Source organism: Entelurus aequoreus, linkage group LG06, assembly GCF_033978785.1.
Source record: "Entelurus aequoreus isolate RoL-2023_Sb linkage group LG06, RoL_Eaeq_v1.1, whole genome shotgun sequence".
Lineage (NCBI taxonomy): Eukaryota > Metazoa > Chordata > Actinopteri > Syngnathiformes > Syngnathidae > Entelurus > Entelurus aequoreus.
In genome coordinates this window covers 76507506-76522684 of record NC_084736.1, presented here as the reverse complement: position 1 = coordinate 76522684, position 15179 = coordinate 76507506, and the positions used below count along the sequence as shown (strand labels likewise).

Here is a 15179-nt window from a genome sequence, read left to right as displayed (position 1 = left end):
CGCTTTGAGTCACTTAGAGAAAAGCGCTATATAAATATAATTCACTTCACTACAGGGATTGTTTCAAAAACGAGACTGTGTTTATAATTTCCGAAAGAAAGAAATGTTTAAAAAAAGGATTGCGCAGCAGCGTTGTGTCTTTGTTGGGATTCATGTATGGAATCATTTGGATCAAGAGTTAAAAGACTGGAATTCAATTTCAATTATTTTGAAAAAATCAATTATTTAAAAAAATAATAATAATAAAATGGGAAAGGATACTAAGTATGTAAAATTAACTTGTTGGAACTTTTTCATATTTTTTTAAATTTTATTTTATTTGTGATGATGAAAAACAAAAACAATACACGTATGGGGACGGCGTGGTTCGTGTGGCAGCGACTTGAGGGTTCCTGGTTCGATCCCCAGCTTGTGCCATCCTAGTCACGTCCGTTGTGTCCTTGAGCAAGACACGTCACACCCTTGCTCCTGATGGGTCGTGGTTAGGGCCTTGCATGGCATCAGTGTGTGAATGTGTGTGTGTGTGAATGGGTGAATGTGGAAATGGTGTCCAAGCGCTTTAAGAACCTTGAAGGTAGAAAAGTGCTACACAAGTATAACCCATTTACCATACAACCACATGCATAAGACCTTGGTAGTTGTTTCTGTTTCTGTTTAGCTTCTGCCTATTCCCTTTCAGACTATATGTATATAAAAATGTGAAAATAAAAATGTGTTCTCTTGATCAGTCAAAATGTTTAAAATTGTCTGAATAAATGAAACTTGAACTTGAGTGTTTGAAAATACATTTAACCAGGAGTGACGTGTGTGTGTGTTGTATTTCTACTCTTCTTGAGACATCTAGAAGGAAAAGTAGCTTCCATATGAGGAGGTGTGAACAAGTGATGACATAAATCATGGTCCCAATAACATTGCATCTAATAAAGAATGTCTCATTTGCTCCCTGGTGGTGAAATCTAAATGAGGGTGGTCCCAAAAAAAGTGATTTTTCAAATTGACTGTGTCGGTTTTAAAAGTGCTCCCCCTCTGGTAAACATATGAAATAACAAGTGTGTGTAAAAATTTGCATTATTTTTTTGTGTGTGTTTTTGTTTTGTTTTTTGGAAAAGTGTCTGTTTCTCAGTACCTGTATTCTGATTTCCCTATCAAATTAATAAATAAATATTATAAGAAACTTAAAAAAAGACGTTATTGTTCAAATGCAGCAGAATGTCACCGTGGTGCGTTCAAGGACCGGCAAATTAAGTCCGACTTGTCGACAAAAATAATTTAAAAAATGTTTAAAAATCGATAACATTATTGGCTTTCTGACATTTTGGGAAATAAATGATTATGGGGAGATGATATTGAAAATAAATATATGAAGAAGTTGTTGAATGTTGGATTATAATAAAGATTAAAATTGGGGGCGGGGAACATTTTTTTAAATTTAAATGCGCCCCCTTTGGCCAAAATTTATTTAAAAAATATGTATATAGAGACATACTGTAATAACTTGAAGTAAATAATGTAGATTAAAAAACTTACAAATAAAAAAATTTAAAAAATAATTAACCAAAGGCTTACTTTTTTTATATTTGCATAGTTTGTATATATTATTAATGTTGTAAATACACATCTTTATATATCTAGTGGTGGTCCTAAAGAAGGAGGCATTTTTCGGAGGTCTCAAGAAGGTAATGAATACAGGAATGTGTGTGCGTATTCTTGTTTTTCATCCTTCTTGAGACATCAAGAAGGAAAAGTAGCTTCCATATGAGGAGGTGTGAACAAGTGATGACATAAATCATGGTCCCAATAACATTGCATCTAATAGAGAATGTCTCATTTGCACCCCCTGGTGGTGAAATCTATCAAAATGAGGGTGGTCCCAAAAAGGAGGGATTTTTTTTAAATTGACTGTGTGTCGCTTTTAAAAGTGCCCCCAATCTGGTCAACGTATGAAATAACAAGTGTGTGTAAAAAAATTGAAATGCGCCCCTTTTGGCCAAATTTTTTTTTTTTTTAAATAAATAAATATGTACAGAGACATACTGTAATAACTTAAAGTAAATAATGAAAATTAAAAACCAATTACAAACAAAAAATTTGTTAACTAAAAGCGGTCTTTTTCTCGACTTCTTTCCCATAAAACTGGGAACAATTTCTCATATTCTTTCTGTTTCTGTAATATTGCAATATTTTCTTGTAAAATTATAACTTTTTTATGTTTTAATTACTTTTTAATGCAAAATGGTGACATTTGTCATATAACATTTTAAAAAATTAATTAACTAAAAGCAGTCTTTCTCGACTTCTTTCTCATAAAACTGGGAACAATTTCTCATATTCTTTCTGTTTCTGTAATATTGCAATATTTTCTCATAAAATTATTTTTATGTAAAATAATTACTTTTTAATGCAAAATGGTGACATTTGTCATAAAATTCTGACTTGTGTCACAATATTGGCATTTTTCTGTTGTTCTTGTAAAACAGTGACATTTATGGAGTAAAGTTATGACTTTTTTCATAATTTTGCCAAAATGTGAAGGTTTTCTTATAAAATTGTGATTTTTGTCGAGTAAAATTACGACTCTTTTCATAAAATTGCCAAAATGTTAAGCTTTTCTTGTAAAATTGTGACTGTTAAAGTAAAAGTCCAACTTTTATTGCACAAATGTTCAGTTTTTCTCGTAAAATTTTGACTTGCGTTGAGTAAAATTACCACTTTTATTATAATACTGACAAAATTCTAAGTTTTTCTTGTGAAATTGTGACCTTTTTCTTGTGAAATTCCAACTCATTTTTCACAACAAGCTTTTTTATATTTGCATAGTATGTATATATTATTAATGTTGTAAATACACATCTTTATATATCTAGAAAGGGTGGTCCTAAAGAGGGAGGCATTTTTCGGGGGTCTCAAGAAGGTAACGAATACAAGAATAAGTGTGTGTGCGCGTGTGTGTGTGTGTGTGTGTGTGTGTGTTCTTGTTTTTCATCCTTCTTGAGACATCAATCTTGATGACATAAATCATGGTCCCAATAACATCGCATCTAATAGAGAATGTCTCATTTGCTCCCTGGTGGTGAAATCTATCAAAATGAGGGTGGTCCCAAAAAGGAGGGATTTTTCAAATTGACTGTGTCACTTTTAAAAGTGCTCCCCCTCTGGTCAACCTATGAAATAACAAGTGTGTGTATAAATTTGAATGACGCTTTTAAAAGTGCTCCCCCTCTGGCCAACATATGAAATAACAAGTGTGTGTAAGAAATTGAAATGCGCCCCCTTTGGCCAAAATTAATTTAAAAAAAATAAATAAATATGTATATAGAGACATACTGTAATAATTTGAAGTAAATAATGAATATTAAAAACCAATTACAAAAAAAAAAAATTAACCAAAAGCAGTCTTTTTCTCACAATGTGTTGACTTTTTTCTTAGAAAATTGGGAACAATTTCTCATATTCTTTCTGTTTCTGTAAAATTGCAACATTTTCTCGTAACATTTTTACTTTTTTATGTAAAATTATTACTTTTTATTGCAAAATGGCGACATTTGTCATATAAAATTCTGACTTTTATCACAATATTGCCTTTTTTTTTTTTGTAAAATGGTGACATTTTTGGGGTAAAATTGTGACTTTTGTCATAATTTTGCCAAAATTCCGATTATTATTATGACACTGCCGAAATGTGAAAGTTGTCTTATAAAATTGTGACTTTTGTCGAGTAAAATTACGACTCTTTTTATAAAATTGCCAAAATGTTAAGCTTTTTCTTGTAAAATTGGGAACAATTTCTCATATTCTTTCTGCTTCTGTAATATTGCAACATTTTCTCGTAACATTTTTACTTTTTTATGTACAATTATTACTTTTTAATGCAAAATGGTGACATTTGTCATATAAAATTCTGACTTTTATCACAATATTGCCATTTTTTTGTTGTTCTTGTAAAATGGTGACGTTTTTTAGAGTAAAATTGTGACTTTTTTCATAATTTTGCCAAAATTCCGATTATTATTATGATACTGCCAAAATGTGACAGCTTTCTTACAAAATTGTGACTTTTGTCGAGTAAAATTACGACTCTTTTCATAAAATTGCCAAAATGTTAAGCTTTTTCTTGTAAAATTGCGACTGTTATTGAGTAAAATTCCAACTTTTATCATAATATTGCACAAATGTTCAGTTTTTCTCGTAAAATTACCACTTTTATTATAATACTGCCAAAATTCTAAGTTTTTCTTGTGAAATTGTGACCTTTTTCTTGTGAAATTCCAACTCATTTTTCACAACAAGCTTTTATATATTTGCATAGTATGTATATATTATTAATGTTGTAAATACAAATCTTTATATATCTTGAAAGGGTGGTCCTAAAGAGGGAGGCATTTTCCGGAGGTCTCAAGAAGGTAATGAATACAAGAATGTGTGTGTGTGTGTGTGTGTGTGTGTGTGTGTGCGTGCGCGCGTGTGTGGTGTGTGTGTTCTTGTATTCATACCCTTCTCGAGACATCAAGAAGGAAAAGTAGCTTCCATATGAGGAGGTGTGAACAAGTGATGACATAAATCATGGTCCCAATACGGAAAAAACCATTGCATCTAATAGAGAGCCAAATACTAGAGTGCGTGAACATTGCTCCAAAGTCAGGATTATTATTATATATAATATTGCCAACATTTTTAAGTTTTCTTATAAAATTGTGACTTTTGTCGAGTAAAATTAGGACTCTTTTCATAAAATTGCCAAAATGTTAAGATTTTCTTGTAAAAATTGTGACTGTTATTGAGTAAAATTCCAACTTTTATCATAATATCGCACAAATGTTCCGTTTTTTTCTTGTAAAATTTTGACTTGCGTTGAGTAAAATGACGACTTTTACAGTTTTTCCTTGTGAAACTGTGACCTTTTTCTTGTGAAATGCCAACTAATTTTTCACAACAAGCTTTTTTATAATTGCATAGTATGTGTATATTATTAATGTTGTAAATAGAAAAGGTGGTCCTAAAGAGGTAGGCCTTTTTCTCGGGTCTCAAGAAGGTAACAAATACAAGAATGTGTCTGTGTGTGTGTGTGTGTGTGTGTGTGTGTGTGTGTGTGTGTGTGTGTGTGTGTGTGTGTGTGTGTGTGTGTGTGTGCATGCATGTGTGTGTGTGTGTGCACGTGCACTTGTCTCACCATCCTTGTGTGGACATACACTTGACAAACCACCCTTTCTGTGAGGACCTTTGCCTGGTCCTCACAACTACAGAAGTTAAATATTTTTTTTACTTTGTGTGTTTTGCATTCTGAAGTGAGGTTGAAACTCTCTACTCCCATCTAGTGCTAGATAAAAAAAATCATTATTCTAGCTATAGTGGAAAGGGGGGCCCTCACATCGTACTAACCAAACGTGGGTCCACACAAAGTCGGCAAGACGTGTGTGTGTGTGTGTGTGTGTGTGTGTGTGTGTGTGTGTGTGTGTGTGTGTGTGTGTGTGTGTGTGTGTGTGTGTGTGTGTGTGTGTGAGCTGCTCTCCCTGTTATGCCGGTTAGCTGTGGTTCTGCTTAGGCGGTGCTCTGGTTCTGTGGTTCCTGTTCCTCCACACCTTTTGGCCCCATTAAACCCTGCAGATGATGACAGGTGGCTACTGCAGTCGGTCTAGTGGCTTCTGCTTGAGATACAGGAAGGAGCATTGGGGATACTGTCAACAGGTCTCCCCCTCCAGGGGACGCATGAGGAGTGCAGCCAGAGGAGCTTTGGGAGACGTTGCTACTGCTGCTCCCCTGCTGGGTGAAAAGGTCCAACCTGAGGCCGTTGGCTTTGAGTCGGATGGAGTCGGTGACGCTGCTGTGGAGAGAGTTGCGCTTGCTTCCGCGTCGTCCCATCACCTCCTGCCGGCCCAAGATGTGGCGGAGGATGATTTTCCGGAAGGTTTGGCGGAATTCCCTGATGCGGTAGGCGTAGATGAACGGATTGACCACGGAGTTGCCGTGAGACAGGATGATGGCCACGTACACGATCCAGAGAGGAGGGCGCCGACACCCGGGACAGAAGAGAGTGAAGCAGTTGATGATGTGTAACGGCAGCCAGCACACGGCAAACAGTCCCACTATGATGGCCAGAGACTTGGCGGCTTGGACCTCCTTCTGGAGGGTGGAGCTCGACTTCTCTCCGTGAGCCGCCTTGCCCTCCATGAGTTTGAGCTGGTGACGGGCGGCCATGAAGATGCACACGTAGATGGCCAGCATCAGCAGCAGGGGCATCAAGACGCAGGCAAAGAAGTTAAAGTACACCATGTAATCCATGGCCACCACGTCCTCAAAGAGACACTTCATCAGGCCCGGCGGACAGTCCGTGTCTTCCTTCTGGGAGGTCTTGTTCCAACCCATCATGGGGGTGAGGCCGATGGCGATGGAGAGAAACCAGCAGATGGCAATGATGCACTGAGCCCTCTGGCCTGTCACCAGGCTGTTGTACCTTGAGAGGGAGAAGTCTGATCAGTGGCGAAAACACAACAAACTCCCTTCTTGTCCCTCGTGGACACTCACTTGTTGTTGTTGACTTTGGACTAGCGGCTGCACGACACCAAGGCCGCGGAACAGAGACACGCAGCAGGCTTGCAGCCACAAAAAAATGTACGCCACACGCACATACCCCATCTCCCATCCAACGCCCTTGACGCGAATCCCTTAGGGGTGATGGCGCCTGAAGAGCTGCAGCCTGCCACCGTGGCCCCCCACTCCCCCCCCCCTCTGTCGCAAGTCTCAAGATGTATGTTGTGATATGTACACTGCAAAAACTGAAATCTAAGTAAGATGAAATATCTCAAATAAGGGTGATATTTGCTTATTTTCTGTCTGATAAGATAATTCTTCTCACCTAGCCAGTGGTTCTAAACCTTGTTGGAGGTACCGAACCCCACCAGTTTCATATGCGCATTCACCGAACCCTTCTTTAGTGAAAAATAAAATGTTGTTTTTTTTCAAATTCAAGACAAAGTTATATGTTTTTGGTAACACTTTAGTATAGGGAACATATTCTAAGTAATAAAGACTTAATTTAGAGTTATTTAGACACAAGGGGAACATATTCTAAGTAACAAAGACTTAATTTAGAGTTATTTGGACACTAGGGGAACATATTCTAAGTAATAAAGACTTAATTTAGAGTTATTTGGTTAGGGTTAGGGTCAGGGTTAGAGGGTTAGGGTTATAATAAGGCCATGCCGAATAAGACATTAATAAGTACTTAATAATGACTAATTAAGAGCCAATATGTTACTAATTTGCATGTTAATAAGCAACTAATTAATGGTGAATATGTTCCCCATACTAAAGTGTTACCATGTTTTTTTACTGGTGCATAACATGAACCGTGCATGAACATCACCTTGTTATGGTAAATGGGTTATACTTGTATAGCGCTTTTCTACCTTCAAGGTACTCAAAGCGCTTTGACACTATTTCCACATTCACCTTGCTGCCATGCAAGGCCCTAAGCACCACCCATCAGGAGCAAGGGTGAAGTGTCTTGCTCAAGGACACAACGGACGTGACGAGGTTTGTAGAACGTGGGGAACGAACCAGGAACCCTCAGGTTGCTGGCACGGCCACTCTCCCAACGGCGACACGCCGTGTGTTGGTTTTGTTCAAAGAACAAAACCAACACAGTGCATAAACTCACAACAAATTACACACCTGCAAACCAGTCAGCTGTTGCCGTATCCGTAATACGCCGATAGGGAGAAGTTTGTATTTACACGATGAGTCGGGTGTGTTTTGACCTCCGCCGAACCCCTGAGGCCGACTCACCGAACCCCTAGGGTTCGATCGAACCCAGGTTAAGAACCACTGCACTAAGCAGATTTTATGTTAGAGTGTTTTACCGTATTTTTCGGACTATAACTCGCAGTTCTTTTCATAGTTTGGCCGGGGGTGCGACTTATACTCAGGAGCGACTTATGTGTGAAATTATTAACACATTAGCGTAAAATATCAAATAATATTATTTATCTCATTCACGTAAGAGACTAGACGTATAAGATTTCATGGGATTTAGCGATTAGGAGTGACAGATTGTTTGGTAAACGTATAGCATGTTCTATATGTTATAGTTATTTGAATGACTCTTACCATAATATGTTACGTTAACATACCAGGCACGTTCTCAGTTGCTTATTTATGCCTCATATAACGTACACTTATTCAGCCTGTTGTTCACTATTCTTTATTTATTTTAAATTGCCTTTCAAATGTCTATTCTTGGTGTTGGCTTTTATCAAATACATTTACCCAAAAAATGCGACTTATACTCCAGTGCGACTTATATATGTTTTTTCCCTTCTTTATCATGCATTTTCGGCCGGTGCGACTTATACTCCGGAGCGACTTATACCCCTTCAGCCGCTCAGCCCCTCATCTTTGGAACTCATTACCACCAGACCTTGGTAACAGACTCAATATCCCTCTTCAAATCAAGACTCAAAACACGCCTATTCCTGACTGCTTAATCACTGGAAATTGTTGTTGTTGTTTTTATCCAATTGATGTTATTGTTTTGATTTTGTACGGTGTCCTTAAGTGCCCAGACAGGCGCCTTATAAGTAAAATGTATTATTATTATTACTATTATTATAGTTTTGTTAACTTTATTCACTTCATTATCGAAAGCAGCATGAAAAGATAACAACTAGTTTCTCTTTATACGGTATTAAAATGTGCACACATTGACTTCCTGCTCAATGCAAAGTAAGCTTCAAAATAAAAGCACGGCAGTATCAATCTGGATTTTCCCACAGCGTCTAGCAAAATGCACTAATTTCCCTTTTGTTTTTCTAAATGTTTGCACCCAAAAAAAAATGTACACAAATATGAAACATTTTTTGTCATTGTATTTAAGAGATAACAGAGTATAAAATTGTGGAGGTTCTTAGGACCACCAATTACCGACATGCTAGGCTCTTCCAGGTTGACAACACTGTTTTATTTTTCAATAAAAAAGTGCAAAGTCTTTTCTCTCAAGTGAGCACGCGAATGGTTTCTCTGCTCTCACTCTCGCTCCGACTCGTGTTCCGCCATCAACAACTCTTTCTTTCTCCTTCCCGACTGCTGCCTTTAACAGAGCGACAGGTGATCAGACAAACACTCACAGCTGTGTCATCCACGCACCTGTCGCTGATCTCGAAACCGGTCCTGGCACACCCCGCTTCGCTGCAGGTCCGCAGGTCACGCCCCCCCCCCCCCCCCCACAAAAATATTTGACAGAAAACAGAATAATCTAAAAAAAAATGTGTAGTGGAGGAAAACAATGTCACCAAACTGCTGTATGTTCAAAAATATTTAATTATCACAAATTATCCGAAGTCAAAAGTAAATATGCACACAATAGTTCAGTGTTTCCCACACATTTATTTATTTGTGGCGGCCCGCCACGAAAGAATTACGTCCGCCACAAATTAAAAAAAATTTTTTAAAAAGTGTTTTTTTTTTTTTTTGTCCTGTCCAGCTTCTCAGGCAAATCATATAGTTGATGTAGATGCCCATATAGGCTGTTCAGATTTACTTTACAAAAGAGAAGTGTAGGATACTTCTCTTGTTGCCTTATTTGTATTTGACCACTACTGTTTTCTGTTTATTTGTTACTGACTGTGACAGGACACCTCTGCCTCTGTTTCACTTTATGTTGCTGGTAAATAATATGGTTGTAGTAGTAAGCTAAAGTTAAATTATTTAGTATGCACTAATTAAAGGGGCAGAGCTTTAAGAGACATTTTAGCTTTTATATTTTGTAAGATATATTTTTTGTAAGAACCACAATTAATAAATATATTTCAGTGAATAATTTATTGTTCAAATCTGTATATAAATATGTACATAAAGTGTTGTAATTATATTGTAAAATGGATGGATGGATGGACGTTTAAAACAAAACTGTTATTATTAATTAGTAAGTATACATTTTTTGAGCCTTTTTAGAGATAATCATATCATTGTAGTAAATTACGCAAATTAGTCGATGATGTCATGGTGACCACGCCCATAGCCACGCCCCCACCGCCACAGGTATCTTGGCAGTTTATGGGAAACACTGTAGTTAGTTTCAGTTTCGATTTTGCTTATGCCAACATCCTGTCAGTCAGCCAGCCAATCCAATAAATTGTATTGGTGCTCATTCAAATGTTTTGTCTTATTGCCACCTCTCAAAGTCCAAAAACAGATTCCCTGAGTTCGTAAACAATATACTGTATAAACTTAACTATATCGACGAATAAAACACAGATATTTGTGAAAACAAACATAGGAAATATCTTATATTGATCCGATATTGATAGCCTTGGTATCGATACTATTCAAGCAATTGAAGTCCAAATATGGTACGAATGAGAAGATTACTTCCTGGTCTTTAAGAGTCAAAATAATTATCAACAAACTAGTCTTTTTTTAGTCTGGTTTCAGTATGACTGCCACGCAGTGTGGGAGAGCAGCTGAGACAGTTTGTTTCTAGCACATTCTTCGGATGTTAAAGTGCAAATGTCAACGATGCAACAACAACCGCCGCCCTCCCCCCCCGTCGCCCCGTCGGAGATGCAAAAACCGATGCAGAGACGGCGCGTGTGAAAAGTGTCTGCTGGAAACAGGAAACACAAAGTCTCCGAGGTGCACTTCCATGAAACGACAAAAGGTCAAAGTTGAAAAGACTGTCAATGGGAGTGTCGCTAATATCAACATCTGACATGTGAAGAGATGGGACTTTGACATGGTCTGCTGAAGCAATTACAGTCAAAGGCCACATATTGAGACCCACAATTTCTACTTCAGAGGCCTCATCCCCACCAGAGCCCACCCAAGGTATAAGCCAACGAAGCGGCTGCTGAGGGCCCCGCGGTCACTAGGAGGCCCCCAAGAGTACATATTTATTTACATTGTTTTAATACTAGTTCATGAATGTCCACACCATACTTGCCAACCTTGAGACCTGCGAATTCGGGAGATGGGGGGGGGGGGTGTTGAGGTGTACACTGCAAAAAAGTCAGTGTTCAAAAACAAGAAAAAAAAAAAAAAAGTTAGGGGCATTTTACTTGAATTAAGCAAAATTATCTGCCAATAGAACAAGAAAATTTGGCTTGTCAAGACTTTCCAAAACAAGTAAAATTAGCTCATCTCAATGAACCCAAAAATACCTTAAAATAAGTATATTCTCACTATTAAGGGCACTTTTCTTGGTAAAAAAAAAAAAATAGACCTTTTTGCTCAATATGTTGAAAAATATTCTTAAATAAGTAAATGCTAGTGCCATTATCTTGACATAATGATATGCGCTCGGCATCATGATTTTTTTTTTCATGCTTGAAGTAAGAAATGATTACTTTAAAAAAGTAATTTTATACTTGTGAGTGTTGATGACACAGCTTTGCAACAGTTGATATTCTAGTTTCAAGCATGTTTTACTCAATATAGGTCATCAAATCTCAGCAACAAGCTGTGATATCTTACTGAGATCATTTAGGACCAAAATCCTTAAAACAAGTAAAACACTCTAACATAAAATCTGCTTAGTGAGAAGAATTATCTTATCAGACAGAAAATAAGCAAATATCACCCTTATTTGAGAATTTGGGAATTTCTGGAAAAGCGGGAATTTTTTGAAAATGGTAAAAAAAAAACTTCACGGTTGGTGTTGGAATTTTTCAAATCGGTCGAGAAATGTTTAAGTAGTAACATGTTGAATTGAGAAATGGTATTGCGGAATTCCTGAAAAACCGGGAATTTTTTTTAGAATTGTTGAAGTAGAGCACACGATTCCCAAACAGGCTGAATATTTTGAAGTTGGAACAGTTGGAATCAGATGAAAAATGTGGGAGTTGTGGAACTTTGAAGAATGTCTCATTGATTTCAATGGGAATTTACCAAAAAATTGGGAATTTCTGGAAAAGCGGGAATTTTTTGAAAATGGTAAAAAAAAAAACTTGATGGTTGGTGTTGGAATTTTTCAAATCGGTCGAGAAATGTTTAAGTAGTAACATGTTGAATTGAGAAATGGTATTACGGAATTCCTGAAAAAACGGGAATTTTTTTTAGAATTGTTGAAGTAGAGCACACGATTCCCAAACAGGCTGAATATTTTGAAGTTGGAACAGTTGGAATAGGAAAAATGTGGGAGTTGTGGAACTTTGAAGAATGTCTCATTGATTTCAATGGGAATTTACCAAAAAATTGGGAATTTCTGGAAAAGCGGGAATTTTTTGAAAATGGTAAAAAAAAAACTTGACGGTTGGTGTTGGAATTTTTTCAAATCGGTCGAGAAATGTTTAAGTAGTAACATGTTGAATTGAGAAATGGTATTGCGGAATTCCTGAAAAACCGGGAATTTTTTTTAGAATTGTTGAAGTAGAGCACACGATTCCCAAACAGGCTGAATATTTTGAAGTTGGAACAGTTGGAATCAGATGAAAAATGTGGGAGTTGTGGAACTTTGAAGAATGTCTCATTGATTTCAATGGGAATTTACCAAAAAATTGGGAATTTCTGGAAAAGCGGGAATTTTTTGAAAATGGTAAAAAAAAAAACTTGATGGTTGGTGTTGGAATTTTTCAAATCGGTCGAGAAATGTTTAAGTAGTAACATGTTGAATTGAGAAATGGTATTACGGAATTCCTGAAAAAACGGGAATTTTTTTTAGAATTGTTGAAGTAGAGCACACGATTCCCAAACAGGCTGAATATTTTGAAGTTGGAACAGTTGGAATAGGAAAAATGTGGGAGTTGTGGAACTTTGAAGAATGTCTCATTGATTTCAATGGGAATTTACCAAAAAATTGGGAATTTCTGGAAAAGCGGGAATTTTTTGAAAATGGTAAAAAAAAAACTTGACGGTTGGTGTTGGAATTTTTTCAAATCGGTCGAGAAATGTTTAAGTAGTAACATGTTGAATTGAGAAATGGTATTGCGGAATTCCTGAAAAACCGGGAATTTTTTTTAGAATTGTTGAAGTAGAGCACACGATTCCCAAACAGGCTGAATATTTTGAAGTTGGAACAGTTGGAATAGGAAAAATGTGGGAGTTGTGGAACTTTGAAGAATGTCTCATTGATTTCAATGGGAATTTACCAGAAAATTGGGAATTTCTGGAAAAGCGGGAATTTTTTGAAAATGGTAAAAAAAAAACATGACGGTTGGTGTTGGAATTTTTCAAATCGGTCGAGAAATGTTTAAGTAGTAACATGTTGTATTGACAAATGGTATTACGGAATTCCTGAAAAACCGGGAATTTTTTTTAGAATTGTTGAAGTAGAGCACACGATTCCCAAACAGGCTGAATATTTTGAAGTTGGAACAGTTGGAATCAGATGAAAAATGTGGGAGTTGTGGAACTTTGAAGAATGTCTCATTGATTTCAATGGGAATTTTCCAAAAAATTGGGAATTTCTGGAAAAGCGGGAATTTTTTTGAAAATGGTAAAAAAAAACTTGACGGTTGGTGTTGGAATTTTTCAAATCGGTCGAGAAATGTTTAAGTAGTAACATGTTGTATTGACAAATGGTATTACGGAATTCCTGAAAAACCGGGAATTTTTTTTAGAATTGTTGAAGTAGAGCACACGATTCCCAAACAGGCTGAATATTTTGAAGTTGGAACAGTTGGAATCAGATGAAAAATGTGGGAGTTGTGGAACTTTGAAGAATGTCTCATTGATTTCAATGGGAATTTACCAAAAAATTGTGAATTTCTGGAAAAGCGGGAATTTTTTGAAAATGGTCAAAAAAAAACTTCACGGTTGGTGTTGGAATTTTTCAAATCGGTCGAGAAATGTTTAAGTAGTAACATGTTGTATTGACAAATGGTATTACAGAATTCCTGAAAAACCGTGAAATTTTGTTAGAATTGTTGCAGTAGAGCACACGATTCCCAAACAGGCTGAATATTTTGAAGTTGGAACAGTTGGAATCAGAGGAAAAATGTGGGAGTTGTGGAACTTTGAAGAATGTCCCATTGATTTCAATGGGAATTTACCAAAAAATTGGGAATTTCTGGAAAAGCGGGAATTTTTTGAAAATGGTAAAAAAAAAAACATGACGGTTGGTGTTGGAATTTTTCAAATCGGTCGAGAAATGTTTAAGTAGTAACATGTTGAATTGAGAAATGGTATTGCGGAATTCCTGGAAAACCGGGATTTTTTTTTAGAATTGTTGAAGTAGAGCACACGATTCCCAAACAGGCTGAATATTTTGAAGTTGGAACAGTTGGAATCAGATGAAAAATGTGGGAGTTGTGAAACTTTGAAGAATGTCTCATTGATTTCAATGGGAATTTACCAAAAAATTGGGAATTTCTGGAAAAGCGGGATTTTTTTGAAAATGGTAAAAAAAAAACTTCACGGTTGGTGTTGGAATTTTTCAAATCGGTCGAGAAATGTTTAAGTAGTAACATGTTGTATTGACAAATGGTATTACGGAATTCCTGGAAAACCGGGAATTTTTTTTAGAATTGTTGAAGTAGAGCACACGATTCCCAAACAGGCTGAATATTTTGAACTTGGAACAGTTGGAATCAGATGAAAAATGTGGGGGTTGTGGAACTTTGAAGAATGTCTCATTGATTTCAATGGGAATTTACAAAAAAATGTAGAATTTTGGGAAAAGCGGGATTTTTTTTGAAAATGGTAAAAAAAAACTTGATAGTTGGTGTTGGAATTTTTCAAATCGGTCGAGAAATGTTTAAATAGTAACATGATAGGCTCCAGCGCCCCCCGCAATCCCGAAGGGAATAAGTGGTAGAAAATGGATGGATGGATGGATGGATGGATGTTGAATTGAGAAATGGTATTATGGAATTTCGGGAAAACCTGGAATTTTTTTTAAATTTTTGAAGTAGAGCACACGATTCCCAAACAGGGTGAATATTTTGAAGTTGGAACAGTTGGAATCAGATGAAAAATGTGGGAGTTGTGGAACTTTGAAGAATGTCTCATTGATTTCAATGGGAATTTACCAAAAAATTGGGAATTTCTGGAAAAGCGGGAATTTTTTGAAAATGGTAAAAAAAAAAACATGACGGTTGGTGTTGGAATTTTTCAAATCGGTCGAGAAATGTTTAAGTAGTAACATGTTGAATTGAGAAATGGTATTGCGGAATTCCTGAAAAACCGGGAATTTTTTTTAGAATTGTTGCAGTAGAGCACACGATTCCCAAACAGGCTGAATATTTTGAAAT

General features: G+C 36.5%; 1 protein-coding gene across 3 annotated transcripts in view; it reads right to left on the bottom strand.

Annotated features, from left to right (window-relative positions):
- Nucleotides 1–313: 313 nt before the first annotated feature.
- Nucleotides 314–15179, bottom strand: part of LOC133652609 (adenosine receptor A2a-like) — a 28988-nt gene continuing 14122 nt past the window's right edge. For all 3 annotated transcript variants that reach the window (XM_062051556.1, XM_062051554.1, XM_062051555.1), the window contains one exon: nt 314–6448. In XM_062051556.1, coding sequence (XP_061907540.1) covers nt 5536–6448 — 913 coding nt within the window. In that variant the 3' untranslated portion in view covers nt 314–5535. The remainder of the gene's footprint in view (nt 6449–15179) is intronic.